The sequence below is a fragment of the Chroicocephalus ridibundus genome, chromosome 2 (assembly GCF_963924245.1).
Source record: "Chroicocephalus ridibundus chromosome 2, bChrRid1.1, whole genome shotgun sequence".
Lineage (NCBI taxonomy): Eukaryota > Metazoa > Chordata > Aves > Charadriiformes > Laridae > Chroicocephalus > Chroicocephalus ridibundus.
In genome coordinates this window covers 114,580,158-114,607,208 of record NC_086285.1, presented here as the reverse complement: position 1 = coordinate 114,607,208, position 27,051 = coordinate 114,580,158, and the positions used below count along the sequence as shown (strand labels likewise).

At 39.8% G+C, this 27,051-nt stretch overlaps 2 protein-coding genes across 3 annotated transcripts in view; one reads left to right on the top strand and one right to left on the bottom strand.

Moving 5' to 3' along the window:
• ARHGAP28 (Rho GTPase activating protein 28) overlaps nucleotides 1–12,080 on the top strand; it is an 81,183-nt gene extending 69,103 nt beyond the window's left edge. Inside the window, exons 10-15 of the mRNA XM_063326586.1 lie at nucleotides 27–109; nucleotides 1,916–2,113; nucleotides 2,803–2,946; nucleotides 5,127–5,281; nucleotides 5,911–5,975; nucleotides 7,851–12,080. Coding sequence (XP_063182656.1) covers nucleotides 27–109; nucleotides 1,916–2,113; nucleotides 2,803–2,946; nucleotides 5,127–5,281; nucleotides 5,911–5,975; nucleotides 7,851–7,942 — 737 coding nt within the window. The 3' untranslated portion in view covers nucleotides 7,943–12,080. The remainder of the gene's footprint in view (nucleotides 1–26; nucleotides 110–1,915; nucleotides 2,114–2,802; nucleotides 2,947–5,126; nucleotides 5,282–5,910; nucleotides 5,976–7,850) is intronic.
• Nucleotides 12,081–12,639: 559 nt separating this feature from the next.
• Nucleotides 12,640–27,051, bottom strand: part of LAMA1 (laminin subunit alpha 1) — a 106,082-nt gene continuing 91,670 nt past the window's right edge. The window contains exons 50-63 of one of the 2 annotated variants that reach the window (XM_063326584.1): nucleotides 26,321–26,465; nucleotides 25,564–25,705; nucleotides 24,306–24,420; nucleotides 23,917–24,087; nucleotides 23,062–23,213; nucleotides 22,366–22,551; nucleotides 21,736–21,898; nucleotides 19,984–20,096; nucleotides 18,713–18,902; nucleotides 18,343–18,501; nucleotides 17,153–17,306; nucleotides 16,424–16,557; nucleotides 15,118–15,340; nucleotides 12,640–13,467 (exon numbers count right to left, since the gene is read on the bottom strand). In XM_063326584.1, the coding sequence (XP_063182654.1) occupies nucleotides 13,307–13,467; nucleotides 15,118–15,340; nucleotides 16,424–16,557; nucleotides 17,153–17,306; nucleotides 18,343–18,501; nucleotides 18,713–18,902; nucleotides 19,984–20,096; nucleotides 21,736–21,898; nucleotides 22,366–22,551; nucleotides 23,062–23,213; nucleotides 23,917–24,087; nucleotides 24,306–24,420; nucleotides 25,564–25,705; nucleotides 26,321–26,465 (2,208 nt within the window). In that variant the 3' untranslated portion in view covers nucleotides 12,640–13,306. Of the gene's footprint in view, nucleotides 13,468–15,117; nucleotides 15,341–16,423; nucleotides 16,558–17,152; nucleotides 17,307–18,342; nucleotides 18,502–18,712; nucleotides 18,903–19,983; nucleotides 20,097–21,735; nucleotides 21,899–22,365; nucleotides 22,552–23,061; nucleotides 23,214–23,912; nucleotides 24,088–24,305; nucleotides 24,421–25,563; nucleotides 25,706–26,320; nucleotides 26,466–27,051 lie in introns of those variants that run through there. The other variant, XM_063326585.1, reaches the window with a different exon arrangement.

Genomic DNA, 27,051 nt, shown 5'->3' with positions numbered 1-27,051 from the left:
AAAATATTAATTATTCATATTCTTAGAAATCTCCAAGATCAAGTTACAGCTACAAGCTTTGCATCTGTTGATCATGCTGCTGCCTGAAGCTAACAGAGACACGGCCAAGGTAAGTTCTTCCTTTGCTATCACCTGCCATCTGTGGTGCTTTTGATTTTTAAATGACAGACATGGGGTTTTTTTCTAACAGTCAGTGATCAGATGCTGCACTGTGAAAGTACTCATCTGTGTTTTTTATCATTTTCTTGAAGAAATGTTCCAGTCCCCTGGCTGTCATTTCTCTTACAAGCAATTAAGAAATAGTTGCTGGAGATATCCAACTGCTGGTGTCAGTAAATGGCTCCCAGGCATCATTTATTCTGGAGCATCCATTTCAGAGAGGCATGTTCCTCGCATAGTTTGGAAAAAACAAGGTTCACTTTCTGGGTTTCTGCATGACTGGAATTCTCTGGGATGAGAAGCTGCCTCCCAGGAGCTCGCCTAGCGCGCTCCCAGTGCTGAAGGGCTCCCAGGGCACTGGACCAGACTGGAGGAGGTAGTCTGAAGTAAAAACCCCTGAAACGTATATCTGTAGCACGGATGTCAGGACCTCGGCCTCAGCTGGTTTGCCTTCCAAACCCATGCCCACACCCATGTACTACTTCCTGATACAGTCATGAAGCATTTTGGGTGCTTGGGAGCTCCCAGATCTGGCTGCAGCTGTGTCCTGACCCTAAGAGACACCGGTTGTATCTTTGGACTTGTTTCTACATAAAGGAATCTTGGGTGAACAAGCTGCCTGGGAGCCCCCAGACATTTCATCAGGTCCCCTGCTCATCAGGACCCTGCAGGTCCCCCACCTCTGAAAGTCTAACACTGGTCAGTTTAGATACAGCTTTATGAATCCAGGTGCCTTCTTTATCTGTATTTATTTATACAATAACAAGGGACAAGAATAACAACCCTCCTATTTGGGATTCTACTAGTGCTCTGTGAACAATGGAGGTTATTTCTTCTACCAAAATCCATATTCCTATAGAGTTGTATCTGTAAAACACATGCTAGATGAGCAGTCTTAATCATTACTAGGCTTTTATACAAAAATAGAAGTGATGACAAAACTGAATGCATCTCTACTTGCTATCTATAACAAGATTTTAGAAATTTCTCCAACACAGTTTCTGTTTTGCAATTCCTGGTTTTGTAAAAATGTTTTAATTGCAATGTCAGGGTACAAAGACAGTGGTTTTAACGGTATGGTGTTGCAAAAGGACTCATTGGCAGACCCCAACTCTAACCACAGCTGCAATCCATCCTATTCAGTCACTCAAGCAAAATTCTGAATAAACGGCCCAAAAGGGAAATGAGTTTCCTTTGATTCTGCCATGCATGTGCAGAAGTGACGTCAACGAACAACCACTGAGCTCTTCTTGGTTTCATTATCCCAGATTAAAAGTTTGGGTGTTGGCAGAAATTCCTCAGATTATATCACATATGGGACTGCTGCACATTTGAAGACCGGCTGATCACCCTGGTGATTGCGATATAAAAATCCTTGATCAAAATGGACACCTTGAAATCTATGGAGAAATTAACTATTCCATTGCAACACCTTTATATCTTTCTTCTACTACAGGATTCGGAGCCTTAGTGCAGACACTGTACTTGATTTATGGATTTGGGATTATGCTCTAAGTGATAGATAATTTATTAATGTGTATGTTGATAACATTAACTATTCCTCTGTGATTGACACAGGTGGTTGTGCCAGCAAATATCAGAGTAATCCAAATTAGAATGCAAAAAAAACCCTGAATTTCATCTCCAAGTGTAAATATAGCACCTTTCGATCCAGACATGTTATGCATTTGAAAATGCTGTATTTAAGAAGTAAACTATTTCGTGAGACTCAGCATAACAAGTGTTGTTTTTCCAGGCCTTTCTTCAGTTCCTGAAGAAGGTGGTTGCTAATGAAGGGAAAAATAAAATGAATTTGTGGAATGTTTCCATGATTGTTGCACCAAACCTTTTCATCTACAAAGGGAAACGTGCAAACCAACAAGAAATGCAAGCAGCCGCCACCACAGCGCACATCGTGCGGCTTTTAATTCGGTACCAGGACATCCTGTGGACAGTGAGTAATGCTGGTTCCCTCTTTATGGCTCCAGTACAGAGAAGTATTTTGCTACATGCTTTGTAGAAATCAGAGTAAACTGACCTTCTTAGAAGAAACAATTAGCTATTGTTTGGAAACTGGATGGAGTCTTCTATATCTAGGATGAGACTGGGTGACAGATACCTCTGTATGGAGATTTACCTCGTCTATCTGAGGCACCCATTTTAGCACAAATTTCTCTCTGGAGGTAACCATCCCACAACATTGATTATACAGGAGAATGCATAGAAGAATGATTTAATCTTGATGCCTAGGCGACACATCTAGAGTTGAATGAGATTAAATGACTGTTTAAAGTTTAGCCCATAATCTTTGCTGGACTTCCGAAGGTTGGCATGAAGATGATGACAGTTCTCAACTCGTTTCCTCATAACAGAGAGAGTGTATGATGGTGATCGCAAAGACCTCCTAATAAAGTTCCTACAACTGCAAACATCACTAAAAAGTTTCATATGGTATGAAAGATGATCTACGGTTTCACCAAAGGAAAATCTGTGGGTTGTTAGAGAGAGCTACTAATCACATTATCTTCTGGGAATAAATAGAGCTTCTGTGGCCTAAAATTTCATGCCTTTCTAAAGCCCCAACACCAATTTTAGGGGGGGAAAAATTACTGTATATTCTCAGTTCTGGTTACCTCCCTTTAGGTCCCATCCTTCCTGATTTCCCAAGTGAGAAAAATGAATGAGGCAGCAATGAACAACAGCAAGAGGCAGTTAATGTTTGACAAAGGAGTGAGAAAACTTCTGAGAAGAAAGACCATGGAACGGGAGAGACCTGAAAGACCAGAGGTATGATAAAAATATACCATTTTCAAAGGCAGCTTTAACCAGCCTCCCTCCTTTCTTATCTCATAAAAGCTTCTGGGGGTGGGGAGGAAATTTTGCCATATAAAATAAGCTGATTTGGGAGTTATCTTGGAGATGCGCTTCCCAGTCCAACATCCTGATAAGACAAAGCTTTGGGGATTGATTGAGAAAAGGTGAGGAAGGCGGAATGATTTACAGCAGCCCAAGCTATAAGCTGTTACAAACACATGCTGGTTTTGTACTAATTTTATAAGAAAATGGTCATATGTGGACTGTCCTTGACAGCAACGATCCATAGATACTCAACAAATGCATGGATCTGTAGCTGAGTAGTAGGATGGTCCATATTAAGATTAATTGCACTTATGCATGCCCTGGTCTAGGCCACTTGATATTCTCCTTGCAAGTTTTAGTTTTACAGCTTTGCACTAACTTCCTAAGCAGAAAGAAAATCCAGTTTGCCTAACATAGACAGTAAAAATGTCTAAATTTTAAGTGTCTAATGAAGTATTTTGAGTTGTTATTCCCCATATCGTCAGAGAGGTTGCTACTTCTGAGGATTTCCAGAGCTCCAGGTGCAGTTCAGACTTAGGAAAGTCTGATACAAAAATTTTCCTTTGGAGGTCTTAAAGCCACCAGCTTTTCTCCACTGCCTGGATATGGAGTTTAGGAACTTACTTGAAGTACGCTACTTCAATGGACACCTAAAATTAACTTACGTATTAGGTGTAACATATAATTTGGGCAAGAAAGCATGTTATGTACACATGCACAACATGTATAGTCCCTATAGCAGATTATACGTAGTATTTCCGTGTAGGAACTATCTTTAATAACCTGGAGAGAAAGTATTTAGTGTCTTTCCGGAAGGTTTAAAAGAACAGAGATTGGTGAATTGTAAGAGAATTAATCAATCATCTGGCCAAGGACTCTGTAGTTATTGAAAAATAGTCTTGAAGAACAAAAGAAAAGACAAATTAGGAAGGAGTGATATTAGGAGAGTATAAGAAATAGAGAATAAGCCACCTAATACAGACAATAGAGAAAATGCAGAAGGGAATGTCTGGGAAAAAAACACAGAAAGAGAAATGATACGTATGAATTGCGAATCCGTGCTTGTTCAGCTTTTGGAGAATTCATTTGCCAGCACGGACTGAAACATATTGTGGGTTGGACAGACATTTGTGCTGCAGATGGAGACAGAGATGTTTGTTCAAAATGGCGGTGTAGACTACTGTGTTGCAAAACTGTACTAACCCTGGAACGAATACAGTGAGAGCTTCTGAGGAGAGTCAATTACTGCAGTCATTGCACCTTCAGGAAGGCAAGTTCATTGATTGTAGTAATTGGCTTTGCATCTAATAAAAATGAGATGAGCCATGGCAGGTAGCTGAAATATGAAGGGTAAATTGGAGGCAACCTCTGTTTGGATAACCGAGTTGAATTTTGAGAGCACTTAACACAAACCCCGGGGTCTCAGATGTTCTAAATTACACAGGGACAGAGACTGGAGAGACTATTGTACTCTGCTCAGCATGGTATTAACTGGATTAGAACTGGAATGCAAACCTTGCTAATTGATTTATCCACCATTAATCATGGAAGAGTGCATAAACTTCATAGATGATCGTTTGAACCCTTCACAAGGTCAAATTTCAAATTAACAGAAAACATATGGTGCGCTGATACTGTACATAAGCTTCAATCTTGTTGGAGCTATAGGAGGTGGAAACAGAACGGGATCTTCATGCGTCAGGAGAATTTCATCTTTAAAAGGAAGATCAGATATTCCTAGACATTTTTATATATTTTGAAATAAGCAATTGGTTCACCGACCGATGTTAGCAGAAAAAACTTTAAAAATCTCAGATAACAACTTGACTCAATATTGCTGCAAGCAATTAAAAGCCAAGGGCTGCACTTTATTCTGCATGCATTGATGTGATGCTTGCCAAGAAGTTTGTGTCTTTGTGTCATATCTTACTACATAACACTGTATCTATAAATTTGTGTTCGTATGACTGTAAATATGTTCTTTGAATAATGAAGTGAATCCAGGACAGTGATTTTTGCAAGCAACCTCAAAAGAGTGCCAGAACTGCTTCTGAATGGAGCTACAGCAATATTTGCCTTAGACTCACTCTACTGAATATTGATTTTAGGGAGCTGTCACTTTTCCCCCATACCTGCAATCTGACATACCCGAGGGGGTGATAAGAGTTTATGCACCACTACATTCAAAAGTCTCTATGGCAATTCAACTCAACAGCCAAACAAAAGCCAAAGACATCCTGGCGCGATTCCACTGTGAAAACAGGTGGGTAAACCAGAACATTTTGTTTTTCCCGAACAATAATGTCAGGCCCATTAATGAATAGATTGTCCCTTTTTCAAAGACTCATTGTGTTACGAGAGCTCTTTTTCTAAGCTAAAATTGCTAATTTATGGTTACGCTGGTAAAAGAAATCTTAACCACTGATTTTATTCTTTATATTTTACTTAATAATTGGCTCCTATACAGAATCAATCTGCCCTCTGTTATGTCACTACTGAAAACACACATTTTATAGACTTGCTGCACAGAGAACCCAGAGGAATTGTCTTACATCTGCCTATAAAATGTTAATGTTTTTATTTCTGTAAGGTAACAATTATTAACAGTTATGGGAAATGGCAAATTTTATCTGAAAGTCCTTTCTGCAAAGTCTTCCCATGCTACCATATAATTCTGTTCTTTAAATAATATAACAGAAGGTTTAGTTAACTGCGACACCGCAGTCTACCTCTGTAGCAGACTCAAGTGTTCTGCAGTGCTCCGTTTGGTGGAAGTCCTTGCTTTTGATAAGTAAGTTCACAGGGGCAAAAGTATCAATTTTTAGCTTAATATAGGTGCTGGCTGATAAGGTTATAACAGAAAGACAAACTGAAGGTTTTTTTCTATCCTAGCCGCAGTTCATCACAGAACGTGAGAGGCCAGATCCAAAGTTTACATGAAATTGGAGGAAATATAGGTAGGTCTCATTTTTGAAAATTCAAGTCTGGATGTCCTTACCCTCCTCAAACACCTCAGGACAGTGCTGTTTGCACACAGCTGGGTTTCTCGTGCCCTCCAGCCCATCTGCAGGAAAGGAGTCTGACCCAAAAGCTGTTAAAATCAATGTAATGATTCCTTCCAACTCCAGCGTGCCTGGAAGGGCACCCCGCAGGAGAGAGTGACCTGATGGCTGGATCTCAGCAGGACTCCTGACAGCCTTGCCAAATTCATCTGACCTTTTGCTTACCTCTCTCACTATCATAACCGAGCATTTTTCCATGGTTAAGAGATCCTTAGTCTTCCTCTCACGAGCACATTCCACCTCCCTGTCAAGCATTTTCCCAAGACCTATTTCTTCCTCACAGTATTTAATGTTAACCTCCTCCAAATAAAAAACACAAAATTGAGAATTCAGACCCTGCATGTATGGGGGTGCTATACTTATGCTTTATTTAGATTGTAAACTCCTTGCAGTAGGGATTTTGTCCTCTTCTGTGTTTCACGCAGTGACATTTTTATAATAACAACAACAGTGGCTTGCCACACAAGTTCCTGGCCTAAAGGTCAAAAACCAGATTTTAAATTGATACTGCACAGTCCCGACTCTCCTTTCTCTGTTCATACTAAAATTCTGGATGCTCTGCTGGAGTCTTTTGTTAACCGTCTGATTAGATTATTCCTTAATTCATCTAGATTTATCTCTGAACACTTTCTATAAAGTTATTACAAAACATCACAGACTTGCTTCAGCAGCAGTCAAGAACCAAAGTCTTTATTACTGAAGCTATGCTCATACAAAGCTAAATTTGATTAGTGATTTGTTTTGCCTGGCCAAACAGGATGACCAACTGATCCTAAAACAGGAGAAGATCCTAAAGGCCTTGTGAAAGAACCCCAAGTATTCCCACCACGCTCTTTCAAAAATCAGGACATTTAATTTGCCTCTTCATTTAAAATTATTTTTATACTCCTAGATCTTCCAGGGTACCTTATTCCATTGATTATGCATTCATTCATTCATTTATATTGCTTTCACTTTAATAAAATCATTAGGACCTCGGTGACCTTATAAGTAACTGTACAAAAATTGTACCATAATCCTTTGTGTCACGGCAATGTAACCTCACCAGTTAAATGGCTTCATCACTCAGTGTAAATGCAGTATAGTCCAACAGATAACTTAACTCAAGAATTTATTGCCTTATTACTCAATTAAGAGGTGCCAAATGCCTCTTGCTGTGGCAAAGGCAGCAGGGACTCCCCAGGCAGCTCCTATTCCAGTCACCACCTAACGAAACCTGCGAACTGCCAGACTTCAGAGGACTTTTTGCTTTTAACCAGCAAAACAGCAACTGCCAAATACCTTGATATAGTCCCTATATTTCTTTTCAAGATCTTAGCTGGGTGGGAACACGCTGTTTACAGAGCTACTTTTTCAGCATTTAAAACTAGTGTAGAAAGGAATTCAGAGAGTTGTAATTCCAGTCCAATAAATCCAAAGAAATTAAAAAAAAAACCATACTGTGACACTTACAGTAACAGTGATGTTAATGCTTCTAAAGTGACCACAGTATTTGTTCACCATTCGACTAAATGCCCTGTCTGTAACTCAGTGTAATGCAGGGCATCCTGCCTGGAAGTGAAAGTGAATTCATGACTCTCACTCAGTAAAATCACGGGCAAATTTACCAAAGCCCCTGTGTGTATCCAGGAAAGATGTCAGCTGGACACACCAAACTAGGCTCGCTATGCGAGTCACAGCTACATTCAAGGACATTTTAACATAGCGCTGTCCCATTTACTCATGGGCTCAAAACATCCTCTGATTCATGGCTGTCGATTTCCGTTTCAGGTCAGCACTGTTTGGATCCGGATGCGTACATGTTAGACGTTTACCGTGCAAATCCTCAGGCAGAATGGGTGATAAAGCCAAAAGCAAGCTGAAGCAGGAGGCTGTTGGCGTACTGGACAAAAGCCAAATAGACAAGAGCGATGCCTGTCATTTTAAGAAGATCTTGGCAGAGATGAAACAAAATGGTAGCTACGGGATAACATTCCTTCCTACTGTACTGTCCAACTGATGTTCGCCACGTACTACTTTTGGTATAAGCATTATCACTCCAGCTTCTGGACCATCTGAAAATACCAGTTATGCTTTCATATGGGTTACACTCGTGCCAGTTGGCCCAGGAGTTGAGGAGGGTGGACTAAGGTACGGTGCGCAGAAAACAACCTGTTGCTTGTTTCCTGACCCGGTGTTAGAACGTGAGTTTTTGGAAAGAATCCAGCGGCATCCGCGGATGCGTGAAACACTACCGACCACGGCGTAACACAGAGACGTTCACGAAGAGAAGGTATCTGTCAAGCGTGGAAGAGAGGAGTTCGACCTGCAGCGGTGCCAAGACGTAGCTGTGTGACAAAATCAACCCTTTCTGCTGAAAGTAAACCTGTACAGTCTGCATTACTGCAGTATTTATGTCCCTCAGTCACTCCTCACGAGTACCTGACGCTGGGGGAGGGAGGGAGGCGGGAGGAAGAACTACTGTATAGACAGCTATACTGCTTTATGTATGTACCACTGTATATATTACTACCTGTCTTCCAAAATCGTCCGTCTGCGTGCAATTGTAGCACCACAAACCGTTTTCTCCTTCCTTCCCCTGTCATACACACAACTTTCGGGAGACAAAAGCTAGGCAAGAAGGGGCTTCTTCCCCTGGATCTTTTACTTGATACTCTCAGATTTAAGTCTGTGTAATGCCATAATATGAGATACGTGTTAATGGTGCCACTTACAGCCATCACCTTTTTTGTTAAACATTATAGTTTCTTTGTAACCTAATTTTTTTTTCTTTTGTTTATTTTAGATTTAATATGTAAGCAACTTTTATATTATTCAGTTGCATTGAGAAGGGAGATCTTTGTCTGGATCTTGGATAATACAGCCGGGAGAAGCAAAAGAGCTTCCAATGAGCAGAGGGATTTATTACTCTTATTTAACATTTCAACATTCGGGCCTTCAACCCATTGCCAAACCAGGCCCAGTTGTGCTGGGGGTTTTACAAATACATAGCAAATTGCAGCTCCTTTTACAGATGGCAAGCAGTCTATGAAAATGCACAGGCTGACAAGAGAACAGGGGGCTGCAACTGCATTGGGAACCCCGCACAGCATACGTAGGACGGTATGTCTCGTTTGTAGCCTGTCACAAGCACCATTCTTCACCCAGTCCTCTCATTTGGGGCTATACTTTATAGAACTTGAGTGTGTTTGTTGAGTAGGGAAATCAAAAGTCTCTGGAAAACAGCAAGTTTTTTTTTTTCATCTTTGTCTTATGCAAAAAATGGGAACTAACGCCTTTAACCGCACTGCAATGTCTCCGCTATTGGATGACGATATTGCATGAGGAATTCACCCGCAGGCCGAGCAGTGGGGTTTGCGCCTGAGCTGGATACACAGAAGAGGCAGAAGCTGGTGCTCTGTTTACCAGGTAGCAACACAAAAGCGTTCTGAACCAAGTCCTCCAGGTGAACGAGAAGTACACTGTCCTGCAGAGAACGCCTGTAACTTGCGATGCTCTGCTGAAGCTGTGTGATGAAGATTCTCACATTCTAGAAAGCCGGGTTCTGGGCCAAAGTTAATCATGTTCTCCAGTAGCTAACTTGCATTGTTGGTGTTCAGTGACAGACATCAACATCGAATCAGTAATTTTACCAGCAACAATAATGCCTACAGAGGGCAGAACCAGTCTTTCTTTCTTATCTGATAAAAATGGTAATATTTAGCAACATTACTTTTTCATTTTCTTTAAAACAGTGAAATCTTTAACTTTTTTTTTTTCCCCTCCCTAACACTAATGGATGCATAGTCTCAGCCAGGAAAAGACCAGGACAGCTGTGTTATAAAATACTCTGCTTATTTTGACAACTATTTATTTTAAGTATATGAGAGAGAGTAAACCTCTGGTTTGTTCATAGGACTAAGCAAAAACGTTTTGCCCAGTGCTTTGTTCCCGATTCCCTTTATTTCCCTCTGTGGCAACAGAAAACTCTTTCTACTACGCTGCCCTTTTCTTTTAGCTGTAAAACAGGACTAGTACTTTCCTTATAAAGGTAACATGGGAATTAGTCGAGTTAAATTCTGCTCTCAGATGCAGCCAAACCATTCCCTGAGCAGAACAGGAGTTATAAACATCCACGTAGGAAGGACAAACTCAGCAAAGGGATTTTAGGTGGAAAGTGCTTTGCACATGAGGAGTATCATATAAATGCTAAGCATCATTGTATTTATAGCCAACGAAAGAGCTTTTATGACTATACAGAAAGCCTGAACGTTAACTGAAGAATCTGAAATGCCGCAGCAAACGAGAGAACTTTCTACAGTACTTTCAGAGAAACACATTGACCTCCTCCGTCTTGCCCACTCACTTCAGTCTGCGCTCTCAACGGCCGTGCGAGGGAAAGCACAGAGCACCCACGTGCTCACACGGTAACTTGCTCAGCACGTTCTGGACCCTGAAGGGAGGACTTCATCAAAGTTATCTCCGAAACAGATCGCACTGTACTCCGTACAGGATAGAAGGGGGTTTTGAAAGACTTTCACCTTTTACCACTTTGCAACTTAGGAAAGCCAAATCTAAAGTAACGAAACCCATCCTGTGAACATTCGTTTTATACTAAAATTGACTATAACTTTCTAAGACATGCATATCAGCAGGTGAACTATATTCTACGTACAGTGCCCAGACTACTACAGCATGGCCAAATACCTGCTGTCTCTGAAAGAGAATGGCAAAACTCTTTTTTGATACAAATGGACCTAATGACCCATGTGTACCGTGGTTAATGCTGTTACACATTAAGTTGCTTTGTGTTGTCGTGGTACACTAACTTGATTTAATATGCAGCAGACAAACTGAACAATCTCTATGACATTTTTGAATATGAGGTCTGAACTTTAGGCCTTATATTTCAAAATGCTGGTGGAGCCGCCTGGAATTTTGTTCCTCCTAACAGCAGTTGAAGTCAAAACCAAGTTATGATAGGATTGTCACCTAACAAAAAAGCAACATATGTGGAAAGCTATTAATAAAAAAGTCGTAGCAAGCAGGGAAACTTATTCAGCAAACACCAAAGATGCCTCAAGCATTTATGCACTCCGTGGTTCTACAAAGACAGCATTTTGCCTATCAACAGAGAGAGAGAGAGAGAGTATTGCAAGAAGTAGGTATTGGAAACAGCCTGGAATGCTCCAACCTTTTTATGCAGCTAACGTCATTAGAATGTGTGCGTGTGCGCAAATGTGGCAGTGTCTATGTATGAAATTAACTACCTCACTCTGCATTTTCCAGGAAAAATATTTTGGCTTAAGAGGTTTAATACTCCAAAACTTTCTATTATTAATTTCACCTCTCTACTAGTCTTTTATATTGATAAAGTATTTCTCCTTTAATTTGAAAAGTACCAAAAAAAAAAAATATTAAAAGACATTTTCAGCATATGCATGAAATTTTATCTAAACCGTGTTGCCTCAATTACTGCTTGTAATGTGAACCTTATGAGATCAGATCTTGGGGTTAATAGGTAACAAACACAAAGACACTGTGTTTCCGTTTTTATTTTTCAATGGCTTTCCATTAACGTGTGTCTTCTCTGGCAAATCATACGATGCCACTAATCAAAGCAAAATGTTTGTATGTACGTTTCCCTTACAATCCTCATTATGTTATGTCTTTTGTTGAAGTAAGCCCACACGTAAGTGCATTTGTACAGTAGAATGTGTCCATTGTATTGTAGCCATGTCAAAAATAAAAACAATACCAACAAAGCAAGCTCTTCATATCTAAACACGTGGTTTTCGGATAGAAGCAGGTGACAGAAACTGCAAAAAGCAGTGGTGAATCTGTCTTAAAAGCAACTCTGTTGTTACAGCACCTGAACAGCTAGGTACACAAAGGACCGCACTTGCTCTAGTGGAGCAGTTCTTTGCTCCGGGAGCTTTCTCTTGGGCTACCTCCATGCAAGGTACAAAATGACACTGCTTGGAATCCTGCCTCGTTGAAATCAATGACAAACTGCTTGCTCGGGGGTTTTATTTGAGCCAGTATTTTTTAAACTAGTCTGAAATACTTTAGAATTAATTGTAAAGATGTATAATAAAAGCCAAACAAAATTGTAAGGAGCAAAACATTACTGCTAATTCAAACAGAAAAAAAGGAGATGGAAGTGACTTGCAAAGAGCCATGCTTGTTATAGATGCATCTTCAAGTATGAGACATGTTTGTCACTGCTCAGTGATCCGGCCAGTTGATGAATAGATGTCCTTACTTGAGCGAGATGGAGCGCGTGTCCCCCAAACCTGGCTCAAGTGCAACTGCTGGAAGCCCCATTTTAGAAACAGAGGCAGGCGCAGTAGGAAAAGGCAAAGACAGAACTGCTGACCGACCTGTGAATTAGGAATCGCAGGGCACCAAAGGTGCTTCCCTGAGTCCTGGAAGAAACAGTGTTTTCACAAGAAAGATGCATTAGTTCTCATTGCCAAAATACCTTGGTGTTCCCAAGCCAGACCCAAATCATTTCTTCACCAACACAACACTTCATATGCGTCTCTGCTGTGGAGTTGCTGCTTATCCTGCAGCTGACTACATGAAAGAATAAACAGGAACATAATCCTGCTAGGCAATGTGGCTATAATGGGGGCCAGAAGCACGGGATATTAAGGCAGAAGGAAAAGGGATTGGAGCTACCATATAAAGTGTAAATAAGAAAATTCTGTTCATTAGACAGAATCTGAGCCTTTCAGAATTATGCCTTTAGTCTCCTGCTCCCTCTGCTGGACTCTATCCACTTGTACTTTTAATTTCTTAGCTGTCTGGCTCTTTTTCTTCTAACTGAAATGTATGGACAACTGAACTACATGAAATAATGCAGAGTTTATTGTAATTTTATTATGTGGTCCAAAATTAATACCTTTTTATAAAACGACCAACACACAATAAAATGAAATACTGTCAAGTAATCAAAAGAAAACATACTGTAAACACTGATTAATAAAAATTCCCAAAAGAAAAATACCAAATTAATGCCATTAACATTGTAGTAGAGGTATTTGTTGTTTAAAACCTTTTAGTTCAAATGCAGACATAGAGCTTCTGACTAAAAAAAGTAAATGACCTGAGTTGTAAAACCACCAGAAAATCAAAGAGATGCAGGCTCTCACCAATTCTTCTTTTCATTACAAAGTAAGAATGAAAAATCACAGATCAACAAAAAAAAACCCTCTTGCAGTCCACACAGACTTTGCTGCAGTTCAGTGCTCAGCCCCAGGGCAGGAATGAGGAAAGACTCCACGCAGGTCAAAAGCTCTGCTGAAGTCAAACAATTCTGCCTGTTGGCCCTTGGTCAACACGAAGTTCCTCAAACAGCCATGGAATGAGCTCTTGCTTGTGAGGCAGTTTTGCTTCACGTCAGCTGAAAAACAAACATGACATATGTAGAATCTATTTCCAGTGAACTGAAGCAATACAAAGATCCAGGTTATTATTCAACTGCTTCCCCTCCCTCACAAACAGGAGATAAAACCAACACCTGAGGAGCACCAAGTTCCATTCATGTTTGGATTGGGTGATCTGGAACATCCCACCATGGACAGTCAACGCTGCCTTCAAGAGTAAGCCAGGCAAGGGGATAACTTGCGCAGAGTTTGCAGAAATAATTTGTCCCAGGGGACAATGGGACATAAGAGAGGACAAAAGAGAGGAGAAAGTCACTCTACATAGGTGTCTTCCAAGTTAAAATTGAAACTGGCAGAATCTGAAGCAACAGCTGAGCTGTAGACAGTCATGGGCTCCACTGGCAAACCAAAACATGAGGTTGGTAGAGAGTTCAACTCTTTTTTTACATACAGCCTGTGAAACAATTCATGCCACTTCTGCAGCACTCAACTAAACCGAAGAATTTCTCTCTTCTCTATGGACCCTAATCTTTATAATGGAGCACTGAAAGAACAATTAGTATCACATCACCCTATTAAAAAAAAAAAAAAATGTTCACAGGATGCTGATAAGGCCACTTTGGCATTCGAGGAAGACCAAATATGAATCAAGATCTGGTTAATTAGCGTTAAGTCATTTTTCAAAAAACACAGAAATCTTGTCCCACAGAAGGCTCTGAAACATTTCAAGCTACTATCCCTAAAGCTTTCCAAATATTTAAAGGCTGAGTTTGCCCTTCAGACCTCATCACTCTGTGTTCACACAAATGTAAATATCTGAACTGATAAACTGTAACAGCTGTTTCAGAGATGTATATGGGCATTTTAGGCTGTCTTTAAAAGCATAAGATATTCAAAACCACACAAAGCCTACTCATTCTCAGTACTGATGTGTTCATTAAAAAGTATTCCTGCAAAGAGGCCAAACTCATAATGTTCGAAATTCAATCCTCTTAATGAATACACTGTCTTGGCTCAAATTATCAACTGATGAGTTGCACAACTTAATTGAAAAGTAATTTGATTATACGTTTTTTGTGTTACTATCTTTTTATATTACCATCGTAGAATGACTGACAGACAATTACTTCAGAAGGGAATTTGCACAGAACAAGCGAAATCCACATTCCTCTGCAGCAGCCTGACTTCTGCCTGCACCGCCCCTGACACAAAACATTCGCAAAAATAAAGTAGAGAAGAGCACTATAGAAACCTTACTTAGATGAACGTGAGAGAAAGCCTTAATACAAATTTGACTGCCAGAGAATCACACCTAAACACACACAGGCAGGGGTGTTGTGCAGCCTGAGAGAGACTGTGAGAGACAAACCGCATGGAGGAAATCCTTCTCAGAAACTAAGGAGCAGGTTTGTGTAGGAAAGTGATACGAGTTCAGTTGATCTTGCCAACACACTCAACAGCTAAACGCAGTCCTCCACAGAGATAGTATGCACAAATATTAACATGCTGTGATCTCAGCAACAACGCGGAAAATGGTAACTATGATTTATAACTCAATCATGAACTTCATGAATCAGAGAGAGAGCGCGCATGTGTTTACGAGTCATTCAGAGAGAGAGAGCGTAAGCAGGAGGGAGAGGAGGGAAGAGAAATATTATTGTACCTACCAGGATAGCCTCCAACATAAATGGGATTGTTGGTATCTGCAGAGGTTGACTGGGTGTAGGGATTATCAGTTTGAACCACATTCCCATCAATTATCAGCGAAATGCGATGTTTGCTTTTGTTTGCTTGAAGTTTGTGCCATTTTCCGTCACACAAACTATTTGTGCCTCTTGGTTCATATGTAGCTGTAATTCTGCCAGCTCCATTGTTGACATGGAATAAAACCTGTATAAACAGCCAGATGCCAATAAAGATATAAAGTAAGAATACATGAACTAATTTGCCTAGATAAAAGCACAATCATGCTGGTGCAGAGATTTCAGTTTTAATAAATGTCTGGTAATCATGCAAAGCTATTTTTTAATTTGATGGATAGAGCACGTCCCTATTGAAGTATCTTTAAAATCTAAAAGACTTCGATCTATTTATGCCTGTTGGGTTAGCGTGGTACACTTCGCTTGGGATTTCAGTGTTTCTTAAAATAAAAATCAAGTCATTTTCTCACAGAAGCTGAGACTTCAGATGTGAAAAAAAGATCCACTGTATCTAACTGAAGAGAGTGGACTGAAAGCACGTGTCATTGCTAATACATGTATTTATTGAATGTATTTATTTTTCAAAGCAGTAGACATTCCCTCAACTCTGTGGTGAGGATTAATATGCAAATGTTAACTGAGAAAATATGTCCCACAGAAACAGTGATATTTAACGCTGTCTCTAACTGGGAAGTTCTGAATAAAAAATGAGCTATTTCTGAGAAAAGGAAATACTTAAGAGCAATCAAGTATACATTTTTTATGCAGTAGATAAGTGGAGAACTATGTATTGATCGTTAAAAGGTTTATGGAGCATAATGGCCAGTAGAAGTAGAAAGTGAGTTAATTGCTCATGAACATTTAAGAAGAGATTGCGAAAACAGGGTGCTTTGTACATGCAATAATATGTTTACCAAGGACAAGTGTAGCTCTATGGTAGAAAAAGCATTAAGCTACAAGAAAGGTATATATTTGGTCTAACATACAAGGCATGTAGTCCAGGAGGTCACAGTAGCTACAGACTGTGTCTAAACATTAATTAGACTAATTAAAGAGGCAAAAAGTTCCAGTGACTTCTGCTAATCTCACATTTTATCACGATGATGATGAGAAACCTTGAGACTGAAAGTCTATCCCATCCTAGTTCTGTGGGGATTTGGTTCGGACGTTTTGCCTCCATCACATATGACTGGTGTCTATTTAGTGCTACCCAACATTTCTATCCTCCCAGTTTTAAGCAAGCTTTGTGAAATGGCAGCACGGGGCAGCCTACCTTGCCATTTACAATCTCCAGTCCAACGGCATCAACCTTAGCACTGCTGACCCCGAGGAGAACGCCATGCACCGCTGTCGTACGGAACTCCAGTGTGATGTTCACATCAGACCGGACTTTGTAACCTTCTCGGACTGAAAAGAAGTTACAAGCTTTTAACAGCAGACTTGTGGCCCACAGTAGAAAGTAGCATACATATATTGTCATTAAAAGGCTTGTTAATTTCTCTGATGGCATATGACCTTGCAGAACCTCGGGAAAGTAAGTTTTCCAAAGTCGGCATTCACTTTTTACACTGGAAAAGATAAATTCCTGAATAAGTTTTCTTTCATTAGTTTAGATTTAATGCGTTCTATCTTGTTTCTAAGAAACAGTAAAGACCACATATTAATGTAGTCCTTCACATTATTTCACAATTCCTCTTTTGTCTCCATACCCTTAAACAGACATTAGCATAATGAACATGGATATTCTTAGCTGAAGGAAGAGGTAGTTCATTTCTTTCCCAGTGCTAGAATCATTAGCTCTTTCATTTGTGGAAGATAGCCCTTTGCAGAAATGGCCACTTTTGGATGTATGGAGGAAAGGGACTCGGCTAGAAATACATATGCAGGGCATGCACTCTTTGTGTGAGGAGTCAATCACTCACAGCTCCCACAAGACCTAAAAAGAGTATGTTTTCATTAACATTAATTCAGCAAGGTACTGCTTTCGTTTAATGACACTTACCAAGAGCAGCAAAGCCACTCCCATCGAAGAAAGTACCGTCCTGCACTGTCACATAGCATTTATTCACAGCAAAGATAGAGACAGGGCTCTCGTTGTCCAGCTGCTTGCTGTTAATCGTCATGCTGCCAATGCAGGCAGGTATACTGTGAGTCACCTAAGCGTATGGAAATATAAGAGTTAATGTGTAATACAAACTTCTGCAATGCTCTCTTTGTGATTCACCTGATGTTATTGTAAAAAAAAAAAGTATCCAAACAAAACAACAGGATTTAAAATGCTTACATAATTACATTTCTATTTATTACATATAATTCTATAAGGTTACAAATGTACATAATGTCTTAGAGTCAAAACAAATACTGTTTAGGAACACAGTATACACTATAACATATAGAAAGAATTGTACTTGCTTGAATGTGAGCAGGGATACGCCCAACAGTTGAAGACATTCCAAACATGCTTCAGCAAATTAACGAGTAAATCAAGATTTTTGTATGACATTTTGCAAGTATAGATCACCAGAGTTCTATCCAGCAGAAGGAGTCATTAGAATTTCTCACTATTAGTATTTTCAGCAATTGCGGATTCCAAGTATTCCAATATTTGTTAGCCCCATTATCCAATTAAAAAGCATGGGTGAAGAAATTATGCCCAGGAATTGAGAAATATTGTTATCATTACCGGAATCCTCCCTGAGATAATGGGCTCCAGAAGAAGGAAGGCAACGAAAACCTACCCTCTAAAAAAGCATGTGTAAAAAGTATGTTTTAATTTCAGACAGCTAAACCCAGCCTTTCAGAGATATTTAAGGCACCTAATTCCTGTTTGAATGCAACAGGACTTATGTACTAAAATGTCTGAGACTGAAAGTCATATTTTTATCTTATACTCTGAAACACATGGATTTATATTCTTTATCCATTTTTAACACAGACATTGATAGAAGAAAGAAATCTATTAAGGGCTACTACTAAAACACAAGGATACAAGTTCTAGCTAGTCACTAAGCCACAGAAAGCCGGAAAGATTTATCTGGTAAAGGGTCATTACTTACTTTGTTGTTTCTTTCCCTAAGTACTTCTTTTTTTGCCCATCAGAGACAGGGTACTGAATTAGATGGGTTTGATGCAGTATACTCATTTTTGTATTGCAAAATGTCAGAGATACCCCACCACCCCAAATCTTCTTACATTTCCAAGATTCTTCGGCACGTAGTCTAAGGGCAGGCCTCCCACGTAGAGCTTCCCTTCCACATCCAAAGTGCTACCATCTGCCACAGCACTGACTGCTACCAATTCCTGTCCGTCCACAATGATTATACCTTTTCTTTTAAGGTATTCAGTCTTTATCTGGAAAAAATGAGGGCATGCTGGAATTGATGCAGAATTAGTGAGAATTTTTAAATGAAATAGTTAAACACAAGTTATCTGAATGGTTTCATGACTGGGTTAAAAACCTGTTTGCCTTTGCAACACAGAAAACATACAGGAGAGGCTGGGATAAAACATCCCAGTAACTCCAAGGAAAAGAAAATGAAGTACAAGATTGGTGACTACCTACCGTATGCCATTTTCCATCACTGATAACAGCAGGGTGAAAAGCTACTGCTTTTCCTTTGCCTAGATCAAATGAGAAATAGAGCTGTCCCCCATGAAGCTGTAGGGCCGCATAATCAACCTGGTTCTCGTGCGCCATGTAGTAAATCAGGCCACTGGAGGCAAAGGTTCTGAGATTCAGCTGGACAGAAAGTCTAGACAATAAAAATTCAGTGTTACTGAAAGATATTTCTTCTGCATTGATAAATAGCTTTTCTGGAGACAGAGAACAGCCGCAACCAATTTATTATTATGAAAGGAAATTTTTTATTATAAAGGCCAGAAAAGTAGAATTTGCATTGATTCTAAGAAAGCATGACCTATAATGTATTTCATACTAGAAATCAGTGCTGCACCTGTCAGAGACAGAGTGAGCTGGGCTTTAAGAGGGACAGGCTCAGCTGTTTGCGATTGCAGGCGTCCCTACTGCCCCAAGAAAGGGACGAATTTCAGGATATTATGATGGCATCCATTACTATTAGCCAGGCTTACTGGGATATAACAGGCAGACTGAGAACGGAGGGTGGCTTGAAAGGCAGAGGAGCCGATTGAGCTATTTGTTACAGAGACACTACGTTCAGACTACATAGCATCAATTCTCTGCAATGCTCTTATGTTCAATAGTTGCAACAGAGGGGCTAGAAGGAAAAAAGGCTCTTTTCTCAATGCCCGCGGGGGCTTCTTGAGTTGAAAGAAGCGTACGCAAGTGGCTTGCAGGCTGTGTTTTGCGGACCTTGTTGGGAGCCTCTCAAACAAATAAGAGTGGCAGAGAGGCTATCACATGTTAAGGCCCAACAGAATGATTCTTCTCAGTAGCCAGCTCCTTCAGTGACCTGGGGAGTGAAGCAGACATGGAAGGTGCAATTGCAGAAAATCCAGTGGAGAGAATGAGATGTTATCTGCATCAGTCAAAGGAGGAGGGACCAGCTGAGCTCTGTACGTGGAAAACAGAAATCAAAATATTTACAGCAGGTACAGTGGGGCTCTTAAGTCTGAGAGTTAAAAATGCACAACTCTGACCATGAGTTAAACTCATGATCACAAACCTGGGAAAGACACATTAATTACATTGCAGTGGTCGTGACGCCTTCTTCCATGAGGAACCCACAGAAGCCTGAAGCAAGAGCCACGCTCAAAGCTGGTAATGTGATGATCGTTCATGAAAAACAACATTGCACTTCTTGTAGCTCAATATGAGATAACACACTGTGCACTTGTGATTCGGGATATACTCACTTCTTCCTGACAGTAGACTGATTGAAGAGCAGTGTCAAGTGGCTGCCTTTGGCAAGTCCAAACTGATGGGCACCTTGAACATGATCAGGTAGCTCATCTTTTGCACAAACTACCTGTTAATGAAAGGACTTCCTTAAGAAGAATAGTACCAGGTTCTGACCAGCAAAGGCTGAATAGCAATGCACCTATGCAGATCTTTGTAAGGAGCAAAACCAGATCATAACCACAAAGTATAGAGCAACATCAATTAGCTAAACTCCCAACCATTCGGAGCTATCTTCAGGCTCAAAATGAACTAGTTCTAATGATTCTCCCCCTCTACTCCACTCTCGTGAGTACCCCACATGGAGTACTGCATCCAATTCTGGAGCCCCTACTACAAGAGAGATATGGACGTACTGGAACGTGTCCAGATAAGTGCCACAAGGATGATCAGAGGGATGGAGCACCTCTCCTATGAGGACAGACTGAGAGAGTTGGGGTTGTTCAGTCTGAAGAAAAGAAGGCTCCGAGGAGACCTTGTAGCGGCCTACCAGTATCTTAAGGGGGCCTACAAGAAAGCTGGTGAGGGACGTTTTAGGTTGTCGGGTAATGGTAGGACTAGAGGGAATGGATTAAAACTAGAGATGGGACGATTCAGACTGGACGTTAGGAAGTTCTTCACCATGAGGGTGGTGAGACACTGGAACAGGCTGCCCAGAGAGGTGGTGGAAGCCCCATCCCTGGAAGTTTTTAAGGCCAGGCTGGATGGGGCTCTGAGCAACATGATCTAGTGGGAGATGTCCCTGCCCATGGCAGGGGGGTTGGAACTAGATGATCTTGAAGGTCCCTTTCAACCCTAACAATTCTATGATTAAGCTATGTCTCATGGACAGCACTGTTTTTTCCTACTGAGAAATGTTTGCAGTTTGAAAAGAATTGATTCACTATTTGTCTTAATTGATAGCCCTTTTAATAAAAAATGCTGTAAGACAGAGTACAATTTCAGGGTGAAAATCTTATGGACTTGGTAGAAATATTTTCTCATTTAGTGAGGACGCACATTTTTGTTATGATTTGAAGGATGGAGAGCTGAGTAACAGAGTATGAGCCAAAGCTATACTTTAGCTCTAAGAAAGACAGCTTATTTCTTTTTATAGGCACAGTTGTATGAAATGTATAAAATCCTGCTTTCTGTTGCCACAGAAAAATGATTCAGGGCGCTTTGGAAACACTTCATTATAAAGATGTGCAGCTGCAGAAGAAGTAACGCTGCCTTCTCTCTTGGGAACAGGGACCATGTGAGAGGAAACAGGTGCCATGCAAGCTGCATTCAGACACTGTGTGTCTCTGGAATGGTTTGTGCCTCCTCTTGGCGACAGAGCAGAGACTGCATGTGTGTGACCAGGAAAACGTGAATGCTGAATTGCACAACTAATGCAAATCTCAGCACAGAGCCACTTTGGCAGGAACTCAATGAAGATAATAGTTACTGTCAAGTCCTCCTGCTGGATCACTCCACTTTTTCTTGTCTTTTTTAGTGTTGCTGCCTGAACTACCTTTCCCTTCCAAAAGGCCAACAGGCTGCTACAAAGGTTTATATCACAGTTTTTCTATAAGAAATAACAATTTCAAATCCACATTCATTGAACTATTCCATACCATAAAAGAAGCAAATATGCACAGTCCATACAATTCTCCACAAAGCTAAAATGCATCTTGCTGTCAAACACTTTCCTAGAAGAGGCAATAGAGCTTTGCTGTAATACATACTTTTTTTGTATCTGTAAGAGGCCTCAGGGGAACTGGTAAAGCCTGAAGTTCAGGTTGAATCTCAATGTCTTCTGGCTGTATGGCTGGTTTAGGCTTCTCTGACAAAAAGCAGCTGTCCATATCCACATGTTCATACTTCATGGAAGTGGTGAAATACAAAAGCCTGTGTTGTAAAAACCCTACATTTTAAGAGCTGAAATCCCAAATCCCTACATTTGCCAAGCACAAGGACAGTATTTTACAGGGTCTTCCACTACTAACAGGAGAAAGGGAAAGGAGTGGAATGCTGGGACCAAAAGATTGGGAAGTAGCAAATATCTGTCCACAGAACAATATTAATAGACAATATTCTTTGAAAACCATTGTCTGTGAATGCAGATGAAATTATAGCAGAGAAAGTTGCATTTTATGCAGCATCTCTATACACATTAACAACATTTTTAATGCTATTTGGATATGTAGCTGGTAATATCCATTTTCTGCCTGTTGTAATGCCCAGATCATCAGTATCATGCTTGTCTTATGTCAAAACCCAGGCAAATGGACAACGTCATAAAAGAGATTACAAACTACAATAAATAATTACTATACATGCTTTTCCAAAACAGGGTAGTTACCCCTCTGACTTACTCCTTGTTAAAAATAAGATTGCTGATACAACCATGAAATGAGCCAGCCATTTTTAGCCCTAAGATGCCCTCTCCTGCTGGAATGCCACCAGCATAGAAGTTGGAAATATTCATGGTACTCATTTCTGCTGATGAACCAAGCCTTAGTTCTGCAGGGTTACTTTCATCCACCTGTATGGTTATGATCCTGAAAAAGATGAAGTAGGAAAAACATTCAACAAGAGCCTCAGACGTTCATTTTCAAATGAAAAGCATTCCTTTCAGCCTCAAAAATGTCCTGTTCTAAAAAACAAAGATATCATCACTTTGATAATTCTTTCAATGTCTTAAAACTAGAAGAACTTCTTTAGATAATTTTTAACATGTAACTTTTGTCATATATCCTTCTAAATTATTTTGATAGCTATCTTTACAAATTATTTTGATAGCTATATTTTTTCCTAATACTATTTAGTATACTTTACTCAAGTGGCCCAAGCTGTCTAGAGATTTTGAGAGCTTTTAACTACAACTTCATCAGTGGCTGTATGCTGTACGCAATTACCATGTAAATCAGAACACTTCCATTAACAGCAGAAAAACACAGACCTGATTATTCCACCTAATGAGCTAGCAAAGGCAGTTCCTCAGAGAACACAGTGAACTGACAACCGCATACAATAATTAAACAGGTAGTACCGTTCGCAGTCACATGTACCTCTTATTCCGGATTAGGATGACAGAGTGTTCTTGTCCATCACTGTATGTTCCATTAGCAGACTGAAGAATTACTTTTCTAGTACTTGCTCTATCTCCAGCATTAACATGCACTGCAAGATGACCATCAATCAGCATGATAGAAAAGAAGGGCTGTGGATTTAATCAGAAGATTAATTTTTAACTATAATTCAATTTCCTGTCACTCATTCAGTGTTTAAATACAACATACTTAGGAAAATTTTACCTCCAGCTTTGTTGTAAACAAACTTTTAAATGAAACTGAAAGACTAGTAGGCATGTACTGATACCTCTCAGAGTGCAAAGCCTTCTAACAGAAAACATGAAAGCTGGAAATTTCTCTGGTCATGATAAAAATTCAAGTTAAAATGCAGGATTTTTTTTTTATATTACCACCACCCCATTCCTCCCCTTAGAAGAAATAAATAAGAAGGGGCAGGTATTCCTACTAAAACTTTGTGCTTGGACTGCAGGAGCTCCAGAACAGTCCACCAGATATGAGATGGCTATTCAACTCAAATCCTTCAGTAACTACTTCTGACTAACAGAAGTGGAAAGTAATACTCTGTGTGTGTTTCACATGCATTTTTCCTCCTTGTTGCAAAAGCATTCTGGGTCCTGGTAACTACTAGGTCTCTGCTAACTGATCCTTCACTTCTCCCCTGCTACAATAAATATCCTCTGTCCCTGTCTAGCCTCTGTATTTGGGCCTTCCTAAGCCAAATAATTTTTTCTTTCTCATTCTTTACAAGTTACAATCATAAAAAACTGATTTGATATTACAAAATAAAAATGGCAAAAACTAAATCAAAATGTCTTTGTTTTCAGTACTTGCCAAATGTGCTTGTCTACGTCGTCGCTTTTCCAGTCCCCTACTGAGTCCAGCAAGGATGATGCCACTGCTGTTCTTTGTAGCAAAAGTTGCCATCAGTTCCGATTCTGGGCTTAAGGACTTAGGTACCAGCTCAATATATCCATTGTTCAAGATGTTCACACTACGAATAGGCTATTTTATAAGGAAGAGAAATAATTACTGACTTCGTCCCTACATAGCGCCCAGTAAGAAAAAAAAAAATTGAAGTATACGTTAGATTATCTTGGAATTTTTCACAATAAACCCCTTTCAACTCACTATATTATTTCACAAACATTACTATTCGTTGTTCAATAACAATAAAGATCAGGTCACAGAACGGTAGGTCACAAAACCTGAAATTCTCCTACCTCCAATACACAGCCTTTTCTTACTCCATATGAATTTCTAAGCAAGTCAAAGGTTGAACGGGATATTTCCAGATTCTTGATGCATCCCACGTACATTCTACTATTTAGACCTTTCCTGAAACACAAAGCAAAGCTTTTTTTTCAAAGAGTAGTATTTGGAATCTCCTGGGAGAAAAGACTAAGTTCTCTTCAATAAGAAAAAGAGAGATCTGTTTTAAAGAGTGCAGTCAGCCCTGTGTAAGTGAAAACAGGGGTAATTTGGGTTTTACTCTTAGTAGATATTAATTCTGATCTTAAAAAGAGTCAGATAACGTTGTCCCCAAATGGAAACAGACAGGTCATTTTCCAAAATTTTAAGGTGAATCTTCAGGTGAAATGTGATGGCTTTTGTGAGAGAGGGTAATTGCAACTCTCTACTACCTAGCAATTCTTTTTCATTTTTTAAGTCTGGAGGGTGCCTAATTTCGTTACAGGTTTAAGTCGGAGAAGTCTAAGGCTGTCCTGCCATATTGCCTTACATGCTGCTATGCCAGCTAAGATTAACAAGTCTGCACCTCTGCAATAACTGCACAGAGACTAATATTGTCCTGGAATTTATCTGATTGTCAAGAGCATACAGACAGTTTAATTAGATTTTCTTTTGACATGTTTATCCTTTCAAAATGAAGGCACTGGCAGAAATGTGACTTTACAAGTTCAACAGGGATGTGCAAGATAGAAAGTATAAACTAGAGACACGCTATAAAATATATATTTTTAATGTTTTTTGTTGATCTGTTCACAATTGTTCCTCCTCTGTTCCAAGTTTCAAAACTAAATTACAAGAATTCTTTTTTGAAGTAGAACTTTCATTCTGAAGCGCAGTTTTTGCCCATAAATGCCAGCTGGAAAACTCAAGGCTCACACAGGTAAAGATCAAAGGAGCATCATTCCAGGCAGCAGTGCTGAATGCGTGCCACAGTCTGACACAAAGAGTAGGTGTCTGCTGTGGCAGCGGCTGTGGTGGAAATCACCCATGGAGGGGAAAACCAGAAGCTTGTCTCTGCTCTGAACTGCAGTGTCAGACCTGCCAGTGTAGAGCACCATATTAGAGTTTGAAGGCAAAAGACAGATAATTCTGTGGTATACACAGCCATAAACAAGACTTCAGACTTCACTGATTTTCACTAATTTCAGTGGATACAGCGGAGTTTGTTAAAGTCTTTCGCTTTACTCAGAAGTGTCTTAGCGAAGGGGGAAAAGCGAGAGGACACTTTACCTCACAGTCCTCGATCTTGGCAGCCCACCAATGAAGATTGGGTCCTTATCAGAGCGGTTCAGGTCTGAGGCAACCCCAGGAGATTCTCCTTGCTTCGTTTCTTTATAATTAAGATTATATGCATCCATGACTGCCAAAATTCCTGCAAAGAAAAGAGAGTAAAGACCTGGAGAAGGACACAAATACACATTCTTCCATTTTGTCAATCTTGTCTCTAATAAAGGAAAATGTATTAATTGACTCAATGCGTATGGACAATCTTCGTATTTTTAGAATGGGTAATTTATTGCACTTCTAGCTATTCTGCTAATCTCATTCATTCTTCTCTGCCAAAACCAAATATGGAGAAGTCTACAGGAAAATATATATGTATGAGAATATGTTATAGCTATTAACATGTATTATTTGTAATGCATTACTTCCCAAACATAGGCCCCAAAATACTGTTGTACTACATACTACTAAAACACGAAACAGAAAAGATGATCCCCGATATACAGACTTGGACAAAGATCTTCCATTCTTTAAAGACTGTCGATATGTTTTCGTCTGGCAGCTTCTGCACTACCTCCTCTTTATAAGATGTGCCAAACTAAGCACAAGATTTATACTGCTGTCCTTCTAAAAGCAAAGTAACATAGGTGTGGCTGATAAAAAAACAGCGTTAGAAGTAACCGAATTTGGTTGTATTGATATTCCCTGGGGCTATCTTAGATATTTATATTTGTAAATGTGCAGACACTTGTCCGTAGCCTACCGTGTTTCTTGTTCCGACTGAATGAAATTTTATACCATGTTCCATTGTTGTAACGATTTTCTGTTGTAAGAGCAAGAGGTCCTGAACCTAGATCAACAGTCAGTCTCACTTTGCCATCAAGAAGCTCAAGGGACAAGAAATCTCTCTGAGAGGCGAAAAAAAAAAAAAAGAAAACAAAAAACCAAACAACAGGTTAAATTCCTGGAAATAAAATCTTCCAAAAGGATGCATCCTTGGCAGGTTTGGCCTACTGCGTGAAAGAGGTTTGGTAACTCTTGTACTTAGGCTATTTGTTAGGCCCAACCTACCTTTGTTACGTTTAGGAAAATTAAGTTACATGTACCTCACAAGGATGTCTTTTTGTTTTGTTTTGTTGTTATTCTTACTTAAATGAACTCCTCTGCTGATTACTCAGCAGAGGAGTTCTAAATAACAAATGTCAGATTTGCTTTTTTTTTTTGGGGTGAAGGTGAGAGTAATTTGTTTTGACTGTTAGCATAACGATCAAACATAGAATGCTCTTTCTGCAAGAAGCTTTTCTTCTTGCAGAAATGCTTGCTTCTTCACACAGTAAAAAATGACTTTCTGAATTGTATTAGAAGTGCCCCCTCTGCACTGTAAAACTTAAGTCAGATATCGTTGTGCAATACATTCAGGCAGTAAGTACATAACAAAGCAAATGAATAACGCAGTGATTCCGAAACAATCTGTATCTAAACAAAGCTTTATCC